The 20,009-nt window shown below is 49.1% G+C and overlaps 1 protein-coding gene across 6 annotated transcripts in view; it reads left to right on the top strand.

The window, feature by feature from the left end:
- The window catches only part of ARHGAP22 (Rho GTPase activating protein 22), a 168,540-nt gene that overhangs the window by 48,443 nt on the left and 100,088 nt on the right, over positions 1-20,009 (top strand). For all 6 annotated transcript variants that reach the window (XM_047702658.1, XM_047702653.1, XM_047702655.1 and 3 more), the window contains one exon: positions 8,028-8,227. In XM_047702658.1, coding sequence (XP_047558614.1) covers positions 8,028-8,227 — 200 coding nt within the window. The remainder of the gene's footprint in view (positions 1-8,027; positions 8,228-20,009) is intronic.

The raw sequence follows: 20,009 nt of genomic DNA, 5'->3' as shown, positions 1-20,009 counted from the left end.
TGGGGTTGCATTTACAGAGCTGCAGATGGAAAGTCATCCCTGGCCAGGCTGCAGGGCGCCCAACCCTATGGGGGTGAGCACTGCTCTGGCCAGATACTCGAGCAGCCGCCTGAGGCTGATGCTGCTGCCACAGGCCTATTTGGAAGGCCTGGAAAGCCACTGGCTGTGTTAGGTGGGGTTCTCCTAAGCAGACCCTGAGATGAGGATTGTCATGAAATCATTTATCAGAGAGGTGCTGCCAGGAAACCCCAGTGAGAGGGTGGGCAGCAGGACAAGGAAGAGAGCCAAGCTTGGCAGAAGCTCAATCCAGGGAGGTGTCAGCCTGAACCTTCTGGAACTTTGAATGACACCTGAACTGTGAATGACACCGCTTTACCCCTCTGAGTGGCTTCCAGCCAGAAACCAGGCTGCAGAAGTTTTCAAGCTCCTATACTCACGAGGCTCAGGCCAAGGGCTGGGGGCTGGGGAATGTAAATTCCCAGGCACTTCCGGTTCTCCTAGCACCTGGGCAAAAGCGTCTCCATGAGCCTCTGGTCAGCCTTCCAACACAGGCCTGCAGCCCTGAAACCCACCCCAGGGTAAGCTGCTGGAAGTAAAGCAGTAGATGGGGGTGGGGCGGGGGCGCTGGTGGGCACATAAAACAGAGAAAGGGATCCAAGGGAATTTGGGCAAAGCATCAACATGATCCATAAGCTAAGATATCTTTGATGTGTTCTCAGCAAGTCGTAAGCTTCAGCACCCTGGGAAGCCTGGGTAGCTGCACCACTGGGTGGGTGAGTAACCCGCAAACCCTCACTGAGCCCCTCCTTCCATGGAGGGGGAGCAGATAGGTTGGGTTGGAGCCAGGCCCACCAGAGGGACTCTCAGAGAGGGACCCCTGACCTGGTCCCCTGGAAGGGCCACAGATGGGCCTGCGTCCGCCTTTCAGGAAGCATCTGTTTGGCCCGGGAGCTCCTCTCTCATCTATCTGTGTTGAGGTCCACAGCCTCATGTGATGCTTGTCACAGATAAATATTTGTAGACATTTGTCACACTAGTGATATTTTACTTGTTATCTTAGATCCCCTAAGGAGATCCCCTTCCATTCCAAAAGAGCTCTTTCATTTTGCAGTTCTTATTTTCATTTACTTTCAGTAATGCAATGCATGCCTTCCTTCCCTGTGCAAAATGCACACCCCCACAGCTGTCTTCTCTCCACAGTCACTGTTAGATCTGTGGCGTATTTTCTATGCAAATGCACGTAGCCACCACAAATATAATGTGATGTCTTTTGTTTGGAGGTTGTGGTTTTTCTTCCCTTTTTATAGAGGTTTACATTTTGTATGCTGTGCTATAACTTGCTTTCCTCCTTCACTATAAGAGAATTTAAGTAAATGTTAAAATAAAGCAGGAAAGGGGAGTTGTGAGGCTGGGAAGCTGTGACAAATGAGTGGGTCTCTGCACAGGTGCCTTGTGCCCACGCATGAGACAGGAGCACATCCCTGAGACAGTGATTGTGCATAGAAATGGAGTCCAGGAACCCCAGGGTGGCTCAGTCATTAAGCGTCTATCTTCGGCTCAGGTCATGATCCCAGGTTCCTGGGATTGAGCCCCGCATCAGGCTCCCTGCTCTGTGGGAAGCCTGCTTCTCCCTCTCCCACTCCCCCTGCTTCTATTCCCTCTCTTGCTGTGTCTCTGTTTGTCAAATAAATAAATAAAATTTTAAAAAAGAAAGAAAAGAAAAAAAAGAAATGGGAGTCTAAGGGCAAGCCCTGGGCTCTAGACTTAGAGGTGGGAAGATGAAACAGTGTGGTGGCCAGTGAAGGAGGGGAGGGACAAGGAGAATGGTCTTGGAGCCCCAGGATAGAAGTGGCCCTGCAGGAAGGAGGTCACCAACTGGATCCAGTACCACCAGGGGTCAAGGAAAGGGAGGACTGACTTGACCCTCCGAATGAGCCACATGAAGGTCACTGCAGTCTTGAGAAGAGCCATCTGAGTGGGGCGGAGTAGGGGAAAGCAGACTGAATAGGGTCCAAGAAGAACAGGGAGCAGTTAGGATGATGAGGAAGTTCTAGAGCTGGACGGTGGTGACGATTACACAGCAATGTGAACGGAATGAATGCCCTTGAAACGTACGCTTCAAAATGGCTAACACAGTAAATTCCATGTTGTATGTATTTTCCTAAAAAAGAAAAGGGACTAAAGACATCTCTTCTGATAAAAAGGGGGAGCTAAACACGTTAGCTCACATACATTCACCTCGTTCTGCTTAACTTGTGCAAAGCGTCTTACAACATGAATACAGCAGTCTAAGTTTGGCCATCTTCCAGTTGTTGGCTGTTTGGGTTTTCCCCATTTTTAGGGATCACACAGAGAGCTCCAAGGACATCCCTGTGGGTGACTGCCTGGGCACTCACAGTTCCTTTTTGGAGGACGTGGATGACAGAGAGGATTGCTGGGTTGTAGACTGTGCATGTTTTTAACTTTAACAAAGACAGCCCAATTACCCTCTGTGTACTGGCTTACAATTATTGACCACCCAGCCAACACATGACATTACCAGACTTTGTAAATTTACCTGCCTAAAGGTACACTGTGCTATGTTATCTTCTGGCCCAGTTTGCACTTCGCTGATTTACTCCTGAAACTCAGCATCTCTGCACATCTTGATTGGCCATTGGTATTTCCTCTTCTGTACACCACCTGTTCATGTCTTTGATTTCTCCAGCTCTGAGGAATGAAAGCCCCTCGCTTCCTTGGTAGGCACGGGCATGAATTAAGGGCCTGGTGGGCTGGCCCTGCCTCTCATTTTGTCCTAGCAATGCCTTGTTGCTAAGCTTGCTTTGCCCTTCTCTAATAACGAATGAACCTAGGGGCACTTGATTTCCATTTCCTCCACCCAGAGTTCTGACATCTCCCCGGGAATAAGGACTGTGAAGACGTAGGAGACACTGCTCCCTCCTGGGGAGCTCTGTGTGCATGAGTCTGTGGGTATTTGGCAGTGGGTGTGTATGTGTAACAGTGTGTGCATGCATGAGTGTGTGAGAGTGTTAGTGTGCTCATGCATGAGTGTGTTTTTAAGTGCATAAGGGGCTCCCGGGAAACGCCAAAAACTCACGGTACTGTGTTGTACCTGGAGGAGTTCTGTAGATTTGGAAGGCATGAATGAATGAATGAATGAACGAATGAATCAGTGAATGGTTGTGATGTGAACAGAAGAACCCTGCCTGGAGGAGGGTGGAGGCCTCCCTCCTCCCCACCCCCAGTCACGAGCTTGCTCTGGGCCCACTCCTGGGCCCTCCCAGGAAACTCGCCTCTGCTCTTGAGCCTCAGAATGTCCAGGCTGCTTGACTTGAAAGCTTCACCTAAGTATTTAAAGTGCTGAATGAGTTGACTCAAGGAAATGCTGAGGACAGGAACAGTGGTTATTAATAAATCATAACAATGATTATTTTCCTTTCAAGACACTCAATCGGCCTTCTAAGAGGTAGTATCCCTGTGATTGATCAGCTGGGGAAAAGCCTGGGCGGGTCAGGCAGCTAAGTACCATCTGCCAACAGTGGCTCCCTGGTGAACGAGGCTGCGGGAGCTGGTTCTTCTGAGCAAGGCTGGGGTGGGCGGGCAGGGATGCCTGCAACCGCTCAGAGACCAGTGCAGGGCAGACCCAGCCCCATTGCCCCAGGAAACAAGCCCCCCGGCCCCCTGCCTGCCTCCTCTATGCATGCAGCCCTCGGGAGGGTAGTGCCCAGGGCCTGGGGATCAGGGCTGAAAACACGAAGGGAACAGCAGATCACTCACATGGCAGTCATTTATTTCTTGCTGGGCACCTGCTATCTTATCCACCAGGCTCAGTGTCCAGCCTTCTGTGCTCTGAGAGCTCAGCCTTCCTGGGCAGACATGCCTGCATAGAAAGTGTCTCTGGAGACATGGCCCAGCGCCCGGCCGGGGGCTCCCCCGCATTCCTCAGTGTTGGGGTGCGCTGATGAGTCACTGAATTTTTATTGAGTTCCTACTGTGTAAAGGCCCTGCTCAAGATGTTTTAGGGGATATGGAAGGAGGGCAGGTGTATTCTGGGTCCCATTAGGGCTATGCTCTTGTCAAATGAGACCATTTCAGGCACTGTTGTGATAGAAGACAATAGAACCAGAGATGTGGCACTAGAACATTCTATAAAGCCAGAGCCATCATTAAAGGCCCCAGAGGATCTTCAGAAGGGTGGAAGGTCCTACACAGCCCTTACAGATTCCCTAAGAAGAAGAGGAGGAGAATATGCAAACAGACAAAGGAGCCCTGAGCCAAGCCACCCCCTCTAGAAATTCTTCACCCACAGGGGCCCAGCTTCCATCAAGGCTCATGTTAGAAAGCTCAAGTCATTCCAGCACAAAAGCCTAGGCACGGCTGACTTCATTTTACCACTGACTCTCCACCCATGAAAGGCATTTTAGAGATGAAAAAACTGAGACCCGGGTAAGAGAACTCAGTAGCCAGGGGACACACCTGTCCCCTCTCCCACCTCAGTCCTCTGTCAGACTCCACCAGAATATTGGGGTTGTAGTAACTCTAGTGCCCAAGCCCCAGGGCCCCATATAGCCTTGCACCCTGTAAGAGAATCGGTCAGCATCCGATGAACCCAGCCCTGCTCCAGGCCCTGCACAACTTGAGACGGGAGAGGAGATGGAGGGGCAGGTAACCGTCCTGGGAGCAGAGAGGTCCTTCCTGATGCTATTGGGTCCTGTTGGGCACAACACCCCCCCACCTGCCAGCAGCTCAGCCCAAGTGCTTCTTCCTGCAAAACAGTTAAAGTGCAGAGCAGAGCTGGGATACAGCACAGACCCCGGGCATGGTGTTGTGGGCACCTGGAAATGGAAGGGCAGCTTTTCTAGCGCTACAGGGACACTTCTAGAGAATTACTAAGGCTCATTCAAGAGGGGAAGTGGGTCAAAGTGACTAGGAGACCTACAAGGACTCCAGCTGCTCCCCCACCCCCAGCCAGCTCTTCCCTCCAGGGGAAGTCAGTTGAGTGGGCAAAGGGAGTGGGCAGAAGCTTTATTCTGGGAGTAGGAGTCCATGCAAAGATGTCCCCCAAGGAGGGTATGTGCTATGGTGAGTGCTATGAAGTGTGTAAACCTGGCAATTCACAGACCCGTACCTCTGGGGCTAATAATACATTATATATTTATAAAAAATTCTAAAAATTAAAAAAAAAGATGTCCCCTGATAAGTAACCCAACAACAGGGTGAGCTAAGACAGTAACTGTCATTTTATACTTATTAAATTATGGGGTAAGAATATTCAAATTATATTTCATATCGATGGCTGTGAAGCAAGTAGTACAGGAGTATAATTTTGTGTGTTGTAATATATCTGGACGCCATTCTTAGAAGGAAGGGTGTAATGGCACCTAACCAGCTAAAAGTTGTAGGAAATTCCATGCCTTCTGCCCCATGATTCTGCCTGGGAACCCATCTCCAGAAAACAGTTCCGCATGGAGACATCTGCTCACCATTTCCATGAATGGGATCCTCACTGCCATGGTAACCCATGAAGGGGCACCATGTCCATGCCAAGTTCTCTGATAGACATGGCCATCTCTCCTCCCCCAGCTCGCTCTGCAGGGTCAGGTCTCCCCATCCCCCATGCACCCTGCTTGCTCATCAGCAGACTGAGGTGCAGAAAATTCACAGAGCTGGCCACGACCCTGTGTTTCTTCAACTGGACCCCATTGTCTCTTTAATTAAATCACTACCATTGGAAGGACTCCAAATACCCAGGGATGAGGGAAGGTTTAGATAACTTACAAGGATAATAAACAGCCACAGAAATAAAGGAGGAAAGTCGACTTCAGTCTAGTACGCCTCTGTACGTATGGGCACCGGGACCCACAGAAAGGTGGGGAGCAAAGGCAGGGAGCAACCCGTGAGAGCAAGTGGAGCTCAACCCTTGCCGCAGGGCTTCAGAGGTGGGCTGCTGTCCTGGAATGAGGAGCCTCCTGATTCCTCCTCAGTCTCTGAGAAAGACCCTCTGTCCTCAGGGATTGACAGTCCCCCTTCTGTGCATTGGGCTGAGCCTGGAGACAGGCTGCTTGCTCTCTGGGCCAAAGCACAGCCAAGACAAGTCTGGAATGTTCAGCACTGGCCTGACCGCAGCTAAGGGCATGGCAACAGAGACACAAGGTGGAGAAGGCAGGGACGGACGTCGTCTGAGCTATCATAGCTGCGCAGGGTGGCAGAGAAGATGATGTGCCCCCTGGATCCCCCAGCTGTCAGGGAGCTGACCCCGTCTAGAGCAGGGGCTGCAGGATGACCTCCTTATTTTTCACTCCTGTAAAAGGGGTCGATTCAGGATTGTGTCTTAGGCCATATGTCACTGGAGGCAAAGCTGGGGACAACCAAACTATATGATCTCCTCAGAGAGCAGCCGACTGTCCCATCACATTTAATGGCATGATAAGACACAGACATACCTGCTGATCAGGCGGGCCTACATAGCCAGTCGTGTTTGACAAGCATGACTTACATCACTCCCTGAGCAGCACGTGGTGAGGGCCACACACATAGAACTGGGTAAGACATCCTGTCCTTCTCTCCTGCATCCCAGTCTGCTGGGGCAGAAAGGCAGCCCCAGATCATGACCAGCCATGGGTCACGTGTCCTGGTAGGGGAGGGGAGGGCTATCCGAGAAGATTCAGAAGGAAGGTTCTGCAGAAGAAGTGTCTGAGCTGGAGCTTGAAGGATGTGTAGGAGCTCATTAAGCATCCAAAGCTAGGAGTTGAGCGAGAAAGCATGGAAGAAAAGTTCAGGTTAGTGGGAGAGCACAGGCAGGTTAGTGGGACAGCACGGGCAGTAGGCCAGCCTTAAGGAGCTGTGGCCACTAGTGTGATGGGAGGACTTTACGCACATGCACATACACACAGAATCACAGGTACAATGCCAGAACTGTGGGTCTCAGGGAACGTGCATTCTAGCCAGAAGTTAGGATCCGTGGTCTAAGAACAAGTGAAATTACATTTAGAACTGTCCTTCGTAAGTGCAGGATGGCCTCTCCTGGAGACCGCTGCCACAATACGCTTGATACTGGGTGGAGAGGGGAGAGGAGCCATTCCTGAGACAGAGGAGAGAGGAGAAGGTGATGGGGTAGAGGAGGGTCAGTAGGGGCCCAGTCATTACCGCGAAGGGCAGTACCAGTCTCAGCAGAGTGCCGGTCAGTGGTGTCAAGCTGGGAGCAGAAGAAGCTTGCCGGGCCGGAGGGCTCTTGGGCACTCTGAGATGCTGAGGTCAGAGACACACCCCTCTGCCCGGCCAGGGAGCCACTAACACGTTACAACCAGCCACTGAATCAGAGGCCTTGCTGTCTAGGCCCAGTCTGCCGAGATGATCCCAGCGAAACAACAGGGTAGCTTTGGGGGTTCTGGGCAATGGTGTTCAAATCCGATGCCTCCAGAGAAGGGGTGCCATGCAGAAACCAGGGAGGGGGACTGATGGGGCCAGCGTCTGAGTGACAGAAGCCCTGGCGGAATGTGAGCTCCAGGAGGACCCAGATTTTCATCTGTTCCTTATTTTACTGCTTTATCCCTCGCACCTAGGACGGTGCTAACACATACACGTACTCAGTAAATTGCTGCTAAATGATTACACGGATGAACCATTGAACGCACGGGAAGAGGATGGCTGGATGGATGGGTGGAGTCATGGATAGATGCGTGCATTAGAGAGTGAGGGGATAGAGGTGGGCGCACGTGCACGGTGCATGGATGGATGAACAAACCTGGGTGGTGAAGAACCTAGGAAGCTAGAGACACAGCAGAAGCCACCTAGGCAGGCAGGCTGTGCCCCTCGCCCCGGTGGATAAGCCTAGGCTGTGCTGCTGTGAGCTGTTCCAGCCCGTGCCCCTTTGAACCGACGGGGGCCGGGTATGCCAAGCACGTTCCTGTCCTGCCGGCCTAGGCTCCCATGCCCTGGTCATAGGGGAGCAGGGATGCCAGGACAGGGGCAGGCACTGGCCACAGGCACGTGTCCTTCACGCTCACTCTGTGTGTTTTGGCTTCCAGCCCGCTCCAAAAGCCTGGTGATGGGGGAACAGAGCCGCAGCCCAGGGCGGCTGCCCTGCCCCCGCAGACTGGGCCCCGTGCTCAAGGAGGGCTGGCTGAAGAGGCAGAGGAGCATCATGAAGAACTGGCAGCAGCGCTGGTTCGTGCTACGTGGGGATCAGCTTTTCTACTACAAGGACAAAGACGAGACCAAGCCCCAGGTGAGAAGCCCACACCTCGTGTCCCGGCGCATCGTGGCAGGGCCCAGGTTAACCATGCCCAGGAGAGGGCGGAAGGCAGAGAGACCCTCCTGTCTGAACCTCCACTCCTCAAGCCCCCAACCCACTGACTTCACAAAGGGTGGCCCCTCCCCCGGGTTTCCAACGTGGTTTTGATTCCCAGTCCCCATGTTCTGGGTTTCCTGGCTCGTTTTACTAAAACAAAGGCACAGCTTGAGTAATGAACACATCTCCTTAGAATGCTGATAGCCCGCATCTCTGCACAGCTGAGGGAAACTAGTCCTCCCTGGGTTCTTTTCAGCCTCTTGGTAACATTCCTGCTACTCCCACTGTCCAAGGACATGGGTACCCAAGACAAATCCAACCTCCAGCTGAAATCTGGCTCACAGTGGAACCCCTGTTCCCCATGCCTCTGCCCCTCCATGGCTGCTTCTGTGTTCTGCCCACTACTGGGAGGTTCACCTGGTCTGGGGTCAGGTGGGTGGGAATCTGTGCACTTCTTGGCAGGCCTCGCAGTGTGGAGCTGGGGTCTGGGGGCCAGAGAGGGTGCTCAGTGATGGGCAAGTGGGAGGAGGGACCTGGCACAGCCTGGAATCACGTGGCCATCACAGTAGGAAGATAGATGACCTTCCCACCCCTCTTTCAGTTTCTCTGAGTATATCAAGGGGAAGCATCATTTGGGTGCTAGGATCTGTTTAACTGTCTCTGGCATTTGGGATCCTCCCTTAAAAACTGGAGACACAGGTGGGAAGGAACGGGCCTTGCTTCCAAACCTTCAAGGGCAATAGTGCATAATGTTCTGTCTTCACTATTATTCTAACGGTTAACTTCTGTTTGTGGAAAGTGCTACTGGTCCATGACAGTGATATCATGTTTTCCCTTATGAAATATATCTAAGCTAAAATCAAAAAGCGTTGGGGTACCTGGGTAGCTCAGCCGGGTAAGTGTCTGGCTCTTGATCTCAGGTCAGGTCATGATCTCAAGGCCATGGGATCAAGCCCCATGTCAGGCTTCACGTTCAGCAGGGAATCTGCTTCAAGATTCTTTCTCTCCTTCTGCCCCCCGCCATGCTTGCAAGCTCTCTGCCTCTTGCTCTCTAAAATTAATTAATTAATTAATTTTAAAAAGTCAAAAAGTTTTGCACAGCAATGTGATGATACTTAGTGCCCCTGGATTATACACTTAAAAACGGCTAAAACAGTAAGTTCTATGTTATGTAGATTTTAACCACAATCAAAAATAAATAAATAACAAGTGTGATCTTGGTAAAGGGAAACTTTTCCATGAACACTAGTACAGAGGAGAAGTGGGTAGGACACAAATCATGAAGCTGGATCTGAACTAAATCTTAGGAATCCCTGATCTTGTTCAGTCTCCCCGGTTTCCTAAAAAAGGTCAATGACCCCAGAGAGGTCAAGTAGAAGAAATAGAAACTTTGGAGTCAGGCAGGTCTGCATTTGATCTGAATTAGGTCTGGCACGATAGCTTTATGACTTCTGACAAGTTGCTTACTTTTGTTTTATTTTTGGTTTTATCCCTGCTAAATGGAGACATTATTCCCACATTATTCCCTATGTCACAGAAATGTGCTAAGGGTCAGATTGTAGAACATATACATATCTGATTGCAAGTCCTAGTACATGAGTATGTGCCCTCATGCTTCCTCAGCCCTGCCTTTGTCTTTCTCCCCACCTCCCCAGCCCTACCGCTGAGCCCACTCCCCAGATTGGGCACCATACTTCTGGCTTGCCCACCACCATTTTCCTTCTGGCCTTTAATTCTTATGTTGAAGACCAGCCTTGGCCCTTCAATGATCTCCTAGCTTTTCTGGCTGACCTGTTAGTGACATGTTACTCTGATGACTGGGAGAGTTGCCAGGATCCCCAACTCTCTTGGGGCCCTATTTGTGGCCCCTACTGTCATCCTGTCCTGGCCCAGCCCATGGCACCATCTCCTGGGAGAACTGTGTGTTGACGCCGGGCAAGCCCAGTGGACAAAAGAAACACACGGAATTGGCCCAGGCCACGTGTGGACCCCTGCCACAGGCTTCCCTGCACATTCCGCATGGCGAGCCTGAGGTGGCCCTCACCCATCAGCTACAGCTCCACAAGGAAGCTGTGTCTCCTGGATTTCCTAAGTTGGACACTCCTCTCCCTCACCTGCCATCTTTTCTAGACTTCAGTGGCTTCTGGTGGAGACAGCTAACAAAATGGTGGCGTCCACATCCCCAGTCATCAGCCTGGGCACAGAGGGAGCATGGGGCCCAATCCAAACTAAACCAGGGCATTCATTGCCAAGGAGCTCTTCATTTCCAAAAGGACGCAGTGTCTCCCAACAGATGCCAGTGTCACGCCCAGCGCCCCTGTTTTAGTCTCTCTGGGCCTGGCTGACACTCCCAAATCCTCCTGGGACATGAGTCCTTCCCATAATTCCCCCTCCCCCACAAAGCCTGATGGCAGCCCTGTTGCACAATTCCCCATCTCAAGGAGACCATTGGTTAAATTGGACTCATTTAGCTTCTACAGTATGATCTGAAACCCACATGGCTGCTGGCAAAATAGCCCACACATTTCCCCTTAATTGCATGAACGACATGTAATGGACTAATTCTCAATATCTGGTTCCTGGAAAAATGTGCCCTGCTCACTGTTTACAGTGACAGAAAGGCCCAGGCAGTAAGCGCCCTCCTGACAGACAGCCTGTCATCTGTCTAGCAGACGGAATTATGGAGAGCAGGGGCATCCAGCTCCCCTTGATGCTGCCCAGAGCACGTAACACCTGAGGATAACTCTTGGATATTCTTATTCTCTATCAAAGCCCTATCACCTCCCCTCTCCCCTTCTCACTAGCAGGAGGGCCAGCCAAGGACATACAAGTGTGGAGATGGGAAAATTAGAGATGGAAGCAAAGCAGCCATACAAAGTCAGACATTTTGGAACAGAACCTAGAAGTGTGCCCCTGTCCCTACTGCTTCTCCCAGTGCCCGTCAGCAGACAGACCTGTGGTTTCCCTAAGAGAAGATTCCAGGTTTTTGCATCTTCGTGGTTTTCGCTTCGGCTGGAAATGTTTCTTAAGCCATGGAACCTCGGCCACACTCTTTGTTGAGCAGCCTGGTGCATTTCTGCAGTTTGAGGACTCCCTTTTAGTCTAGCGATCTGACATCTGGGTCCTGCACTTGTGGGTCTCTTGGTTTAGAACAGAAATGGAATAGATAGAAATGAAAAGTATACCATCAAAACATAAGATGGGAAAAGAATGCAACAAATTAAATGTGGCCAGTTCAACAAGTGGACAGAAAATGGGAGGAAGAAAAAAAAACAAGAAGGAAAGGTAAGTAGAAAAGAGAAAAATAAGCAAATGTGATAGCAGGGAATATGTACTCCCATTGCTGTCATCATAACACTTGGGACTTAGTCATATGCACCTTAAATATGCATCTTAAAATGCATATTTAAATAAATATGCATCTTAAAATGCATATTTAAATAAATATGCATCTTAAATATGCATCTTAAAAGACAGTGGAAGATTGGCTTTAAAAAAGAACAAAAAACAGAAAGGTTAAAAAACAAAACAATGGGGGCGCCTGGGCGGCTCAGTGGGTTAAAGCCTCTGCCTTCGGCTCAGGTCATGATCCCAGGGTCCTGGGATCGAGCCCCGCATCGGGCTCTCTGCTCAGCGGGGAGCCTGCTTCCTCCTCTCTCTCTCTCTGCCTGCCTCTCCACCTACTGTGATCTCTGTCTGTCAAATAAATAAATAAAATCTTAAAAAAAAAAAACCAATGGAGAAAGGATAAGGCAGCAAATGCAAGCAAGAAGAGAACAGATTTAGCAACATCAATATCAGAAATAACAGAATTCAAGGTGATAAGAACAAAAGGGAACAAAGAGAAATATTTCATAATAACACAATAACATAATAACACAATAACAAGAAAATAGAGCAGCTGCAAACATTCATGCTCTTAGCCTTGAAGGATATATAAACAAAGAAAAAATACTCATTGTTTTCCATTTTTTTCAAAAAGTGAAATTATAGAGACATATTCACTGACTATAGTGCGAAAGAAAGATTTCTAAATTAAAAGCAAAATGATAGTGATGAGGGTGTGTGTGTGAGAGAGAGAAGTTCTAGACATGTGGAAATAAAATATATACTTCATGGGGTGCCTGGGTGGCTCAGATAGTTAAGCATCCAACTCTTGATTTTGACTCAAGTCATGATCTCAGGGTCATGAGATCGAGCCCTGCTTTGGGCTCTGTGCTCAGAGGGGAGTCTGCTTGAGATCCTCTCTCCCTCTCTCTGCCCTCCCATGTGTGCGCATGTTTTCTCTCCCTCTCTGAAATAAATTTTTAAAAACACACACTTCATAATACCTCCAAAATTAATTAAGAAATCAAAAGTTGAATGCAAACTTCTAGTTAAAGAGACTTTTTAAAATCCCACAACTCTAGTAAAGAGCGCTGGCAGGTGTGAACAGGGCTAGGTGGAAGGGACAAGAGACAGCCACCGCCCCAGCATTCTGGAGGCTAGAAAACAGATGGGCAAGAGGTAGCTGACTCAGCAGACCCCAGAGAGCTCAATTCCAAGCCAGCACTAGGAGAGCACAAAAATCTGTCTGGTTCGCAAAGCAGCACCCCTCACTTCCCACCGCAGGCTCAGGAATTGGCAAGACCCGTTATCTCCGGAAATGAGGGCAAAACAGGAGCCCAAAACAGGAGAAGTGGTGGAAGTTTGGCTTAAAAAGCAACAAGATCAGTGATCTCCTGAACAGCCTCGTGTCAAGCCTGTCCGCCCTTCCTCTCTGTGGCTGAGATCCAGACCCTGTAGAAGGGGAAAGAGTTACTGTCATCCACCCTGCCTTGTGGCGCTGTGTGATTGCTCAGTTGTGTTGAGATATGACCTTAACTGGAAAAGTGAGTGAAATAAAACTGAAATAATTTATTTGGGGAGTTTTCAGAATACGAGCTACAGGGAGGGCATGGAGAGTGAGGTGGTGACCTAGACACCTGAGACTTATCTGTATTCTTTTCATTTCTTACAGTGAGACTATATTCATTTAAATGCATATCTTAGGGGCACCTGGGTGGCTCAGCCGTTAAGTGTCTGCATTCGGCTCAGGTCATGATCCCAGGATCCTGGGATGGAGCCCCCTATGGGGCTCCCAGCTCGGCAGGAAGTCTGCTTCTCCCTCTCCCACTCTGCCTGCTTGTGTTCCTTCTCTCGCTGTGTCTCTCTCTGTTAAAGAAACAAACAAGTAAGATCTTTAAAAAAATAAATAAATAAGATAAATCCGTATCTTAAGATATTTTTAATTTAAACAAGAAAAGAAAAAATCGAAAAACCCAAGCCAGAGAGGGAATGTGGCAAGGACACAGCCCCAGAAGGGGGATAAGCCAAGGGACCAAAGGGCTCCCTCTTTTAGACAGAGCTGCCGAGCCCACCTGGCCTCACAGAGCTGGCCCTGGCACATTGGAGGTGCTCAGAAAATGCATTTAAAGTGAACCTGGGGGGCCTCTGTGTCTGGCAGCTCATGCCCAAGGAGGGAGCCCAGAGTCTGTGAAGACCAAGTGTGAGGCTCATTATATTGACAGGAACACAAGCCATGGACAGGATACCAGAAGCTGGATGTGGAGGGGCTTGAGTGCCACGTCCAGGAGCCTGGGTCCTTATTCTGCCAATGGCGTTAGGGGGCTCTGAAGGTTTGGGGGCTCAGATTTGGCCCTCAGAGCTCTGAGAGGGAAGTCATCCAACCCTGCACAGGCAAGGTTGGGAGGGGACCAAGCTAGAGGCAGAAAGACCATTTAGAGGCAGCACTCATCCTGACCTCCAGCGTGGTGCAGAAAACCATGGTGCCTGGAGCAAGGGGGTGCGGAGGCTTGGCGGCTGCAAGGAGAAAGCGTGGCAGGTGGCACCCACAGCCTCTGGTGGAAGAGTTTCCAATCTATGCCCTGGGCGGCTGATGTAGCTGCAGGCTTTTTAAAAATCACCTGGAGAACAGGCTGGGTTTGGTTGTTTTTTTTTTTTTTCCCCCAGAAGTGCAAGTGATGGAAAGCTCAGCCTTGGGAGAGGAGATTGATTTAAAGTTTGATTTAATTTCAAATAAAAGCTTGGAATTGGGAGAAGGAAAGACAAAATGGATGGGAAAGCAGATGTACTTCTAGGAGGGAACATTAACCCAGGACAGTCAGAAGCCAGAAATCTTAAAGAAGAAACCTCTGGGGAGCAAGGAGAGGCCATCTGACCCTAGAGCCTGAAGGTCACAGAGAATGTGCCCGCCTGCATCCGGTCATCCCTACCCTCTGCCACTGTGTACCAAACATGTACATCCCAGGGAAATCGGCACCGTCATGAGCCGGTCCCTGGGTCCTTGACCCTGGAGAAGGTGCCTGGATTTTTCAGATGAGGCAAGTGGGGGGCTGGCATCAGCCTAGGTTAACGGGTAGGCTACCGTAGCGCCTAAGTCATAAATGCACAGCGGGTCGGCTAGGGAGCAGCTCTTTGCCGGGCTGCTTAATGTCTGCCCGAAGAACCTCTCAGCATTGCCTATGTCAGACTCTACCCACCATGGCATGGCCCTCATCACAGCCCTGTCTGGGGTCATAATCAAACCGCTATCAGGCTGGTCACAGCCCATCCTGTGGTCACAGCAAGTCACGGGGCAGCCTGTGCGTCAAACACTCCTTCACGTCTAGACCTTGTAACTCCGACTGAGCTGGAGTTGGTTTGGTGCACACTAACGGAGTATCCTTCATAGGTTGTCAGCTGTTCTCAGCTCAGCCAAAGATGGGGATGAGGATGATTGCTGTGGGTGCATTGCTGCTGTTTTATGACACTTGCTCAGCTGAATGTCTGTTCTCCATTCTGAACTCGCAACTTCATTCAGGGTGGGGGGGTGAGGCCTCTGTTGATCTCATCCTTCTCTTTTCCCACCATCCATCCCAGGTCCAAGCACATAATGGATGCTTGGTAATATGTGATGCTTAAATGAATAAAAGAAGGAAAGGAGGAAGAGAGGGAGGGAGGGAGGGAGGGAGGAAGGATTGGATTGAATGAATGAGTGAATTCTGCACCAGCCTTTTGTTGGATCCTCAGTAGGAAAATATTTCATTGTTTTTGGAAAATGCCTGACGGTTGGCAAGGAGCTTATAGGACTGCCTTCCCCTATTAGAATGTAAGCTCATCAAGGTCAGGATAGTGTCTGTTTTGTTTTGATCTGGTCCTCGGTGTCCAAAAGAGTGCCTGACACAAAGTAGAAGCTCAGTGAACACTTGTTGAATAAACATTCATGATTTCCTTCAAGCCTCTCAGCAACCTTACCAGGGTGGGTACAATTCATTTCCATCATACAGATGGAGAAAATGATGCTCTGAACAGTCTAGTGGAAGCTTGTGTACTCTAACTTTCCATGTTGGGAATCAGAGAGCCTGGGTTGAAATCCCATTTATACCAGCCACTAGCTGCAGATGTGGGGAGATGACTGAGACCATCCTTGCTCCCACTTGGTGGTGTTCTGGGTCTTGGCTGCACTAAGGGTCGGACAATGGAAACTGTGGTGTCAGTGCTGCTCAACCTCTGAGCGATGAGATTTTTCCAGTCCTTCAAGTAGGATCTAAAACAGAAGCATTGAGGAGGCTTCTAAAATGAAGTGTGAAAAGCTGTGGACAGATTCAGAGAGTGAGGACCACCCGAATCAGCAAGGCTCCCCAAGAGCAAGCTTGCCCGTGGCCCACACTGCCTTCTTCAATTAGGAGTCCAGGCCAGTGGGTGTCAGGACTGCGATGGGTACCTGGTGTCTGGACCCCAGCGAGCCATTTTACAGAATCCCACATGATGCAAATGGACAGATTTTTGGAGTTTGGCTTCACTGCTTTCTTCTAGTGAGTAACCAGAGAAGAGAATTCCCTCTCTGAGCCTCTGTCCCTCATTCCTCGGTGTGAGATGAGAATAGCCACGTCTACCTTATAGGGCTGCCCCGAGACTGAGATTTAACCTGTACGCAACCCCCAGCAGTGGTCTTCTCTTCTGGGTGGACCTGTACCCAGTGAAGGCTTAGCAAGCCACCCAGCTCAGTCAAGGAAGAAGAGTCCCATGACTTGGCTCACAGCCCTGATCTTGACTCTTACCTTCTGGTTTTGAATCTATATAAAAGTAAACATTTATATGCCTTATGAACCAGGTATGGTTCTAAGACCTTCCTTGCTGTCATGCTCATAGCAACTGTACAAGGTATGTGATGAGATCGACTCCAAAGAGGGCCACCACCCATTCCCATGCTCCCTGAGAGCCACTGCATCTCCCAACAGGAACTGGAATCTGCTTACCCCCCCCATCCCTCATGAGACTGAGTAATGCTGGGCAAATTCCAGGTTTGGCCCCCGAGGCTCCAGGCAGTTTCCGCTTTTGCTCTGGGAAGCTGGGAAGCTGCTTGAGTGGGCCACACAATGGTGAGGAAATGCACGGAGGATGGAAACCCCATGGCTCAGACAGACGAGTCAGGCCTCTGTGGAACCTTCCAGCCCATCCCAGCCACCAACTGCAGGTAGCTGAGGGAGTGGCTGTGGACTGTGCCAGGGAGCCGGACTGCCAGGCCACTACCAAGCATTCCAGGCCACAGAATCATAAGAAATAATAATTTTTTAAAAAATGTCAGTTTTTTAAGCCCCTTAATTTTGGGGATGGTTTGCTCTGTAGCAATAATTGACTGAAACAATGAGGAATGATCCTTATCCCCACTTCCCAGAGAAGGAAACTGAGACACGGAGAAGTGAAGTGACTTGCCTAAGATCGCATAAAGCTAGACAGCACAGCACCAAGATCTAAACCACACAATCTGACTGCAGAATCCACTGTCTTCGTCATTATGCTGAGGCGTGTTTTTGATGACACTGACAAACCAAAGACATACCCCTTGAGTTTGCAGAGGTGGGAGGTGCCACAATGGTGGAAAACAGCACTGAGATGCAAGATAACTTTGCCGGGCTGGTTTCATGGGAAATTGTTAAGATAAAATATGAAGTCCTCTCTTTAGTTCAAAAGATCACTTGATTTCTCAGATTAGAGAGACCTAGATTAAGAACAGGCTGCATGAGGCAGAGTTAAGAGTTTAAATTACCTTCGAAGCTCAATACAGACTAATAGTGAGCTATGGTTGCCAGAAGAACTGGGAACCATGGGTTGTATTGAGAGGCACAGAAATTAGAACAAGGAGCGGGAAAACCCATTAAGCTCTGCCATGGGCAGACCAGGTCACAACTGCCACATGACAGCCCCTCAAGGCACCACACTTTCAGCGCAGCAGGACAGCCAGGATGGGGAAGGATCTGGATGCCCCTCCACATGAGGGATAATCTGAATAAATCATCTGGAGAAGACAAATCCTGGGAAGGGCACTAGTTCGGGCCGGGCACTTCATGTGAACAAGACTATATTCAGTGAACCTCCAGAAGCCATAGCCAGGACAAAGACCACCATGTACCCCCCATATGGAAAGAACCCTCTGCTAGTGGAGTGGTCTGCTGGTCAGGGCTGAGCTCTGGTCCCTGGTGCTGGGCAAGCTGAGGCCAGACCACCACTTGGCTTTGAAGAGAGTTGGTCAACGAGTGGGAAGTTGGCCAGAGATGATCTCCAAGTGCCCTTTCAACTCTCAAAGCCAAAAGGTCAGAGGCAAAGAGGAATGGAGGCACAACAGTGAAAGTCAGCCAAACCATAGTGGTTTGCAGAAGTTCCATCCCAGATGAGTAGAACACAAGGCTGAAGAAGCAGCCAAGCTCCAAGTGTCTGACCCAGAGTTCCTGCTGTTGGCACCACTCTTGGTCTTGGGTGGCCATTTGGTAAAGGACTCTAACTGTGGCCCTGGCCAACGTCTTCATGGAGACACAGTTGGAGGCAAGAGTGCTGATGGATACAGACCTTAATCCCATGGGACCTTTGCAGCTGGTGTCTCCAACTGGTCACCTTTGGCTCAGTGAACTTGCTGCTGACTTCCTGAGAACTTCCAGAGAGCCTCACTTCTCTTCCTGCTTCCTACCTTCCACCTGCAAATCTCTATGCACAGAAGAGCAAGTGACTAATGACTTCCCCATGCTACCATAGATCTTGCCACAGTGAATCCCAGTGATCTCGCCGTGCTCAGAAGGAACCCACGAGTGTGATGGAAAGGCGCTGAAATGCCATGAAAGCCCAGCTCACTGCCTCAGGTTAACACGAGAGCTCCTGAGCAGGTGTCCATGGGGCGTTCAAGGCTTCCGTGAGCTAACTGGGGACTGATGGTAACATTCCCATTTAGTGCTGGAGAAGAAGAACTAAACAATAAATGTTTTCTTGGGTCAAATGTCCTTAGGGACAACTTGGAATGCTTCTTTCACAAAGAATTACTCACTGGAGTCTTATAGAAAGAGAAAGTCATTTACTTAGGATCAAACATCAGAATTTGTGGCTTTTTTAAAAAGGAGTCTTTGTATTTTTGAAGCTGTTTGAGAAATATAACTCCCCACTGTTAAACAGATCAAAAGGAAAATTCTAGTCAGTTATTTTAAATCAACTAGAAACGTATTTCGTAAATTCAAATTGGTAACAGCAGCTAACTTGTTTTTAAACAATATTTAGTTCAAACACTTTTTTTTCTGCATCTGGCATGGGAAGGAAAAATATAAGATTGAAGGAATCATCCCAAAATGTCTGTTTTAAAGCATATCTTGCCCTGTACAGCAGTGGTTTTTGAAGCGGGCCCCCAGAATAAGGAGACCAGCGAAACCTGTGGGTACCTACTACTAATCATTATAGGGCTATATATATTTGCCACTGTTCTGGGAAAAGAAAACCAAGATACTAAAAGACCTGAGGACACACCCAAAGATACATAAACAGCAAGAGACAAATGTCTGGCTGCCTCCAAATTCTTTTGCACCCAGAGTGTCCCTGCCTGCAAAACAGATCTTCGCCTTCTCCAGATGACGTCTGTGTTTCCTTGGATGTGGCCTGATTGTTGATGCAAATGTAATGAGCTTCTCTTAGGGTCTGCTCATTTAAGTCACCATGGATATTAGCCTCCAGGACTTAAGTGTCTCCCACTTATCATCAATCCTTTGGCTTTCAATTGAACCCGGTTAATTTTCAGTAATAGCTGCAAGACTGATTGGTAAATTGCTAGTTTTGTCTATTACTAGGCAGAAAAACAAATCAAACAACATTGAGGCAGCATCAAAAATATTTTTTTTCATTGTTTAGACCAGAATAACTTAGTTTTAATTATACTTGGGGCATTCTAGCTTCTTAAACATTAGTAGACTGCTGAGAAAAATGGGGTAGATTGGGAGGGTCTGTGTAGGACTGCTTCCTTGCTGGGGGTCCCTGAGGATGAAGGAAGCATTCCCAGAATGACCAGCAGCTTTTCTTTTCCTTTTCTTTTCTTTTTTATTTAAATTCAATTAGCCAACATAAAGTATACCATTCATTTCAGATGTAGCGTTCAGTAACTCATCAGTTGCATATAACACCCAGTGCTCATCACATAACGTGCCCTTCTTAATGGTCATCACCCAGTTACCCCATCTTCCCATCCCCTCCCCTCCAGCAACCTTCAGTTTCTTTCCCATAGTTCAGAGTCTCTCATGGTTTGTCTCCCTCTCTGATTTCTTCCCATTCCATCTTTCCCTCCCTTCCCTTATGATCCTCTTCACTGTTTCTTATGCTCCTCATACAAATGAAGCCATAAGATAATTGTTATTCTCTGATTGACTTATTCTGCTCAGCATAAAACCCT

This window comes from Lutra lutra, chromosome 14 (genome assembly GCF_902655055.1).
Source record: "Lutra lutra chromosome 14, mLutLut1.2, whole genome shotgun sequence".
In the NCBI taxonomy this organism is placed as follows: domain Eukaryota; kingdom Metazoa; phylum Chordata; class Mammalia; order Carnivora; family Mustelidae; genus Lutra; species Lutra lutra.
The sequence above is the reverse complement of the archived record's forward strand: the minus strand, read 5'-3'. Positions and strand labels throughout refer to the sequence as shown.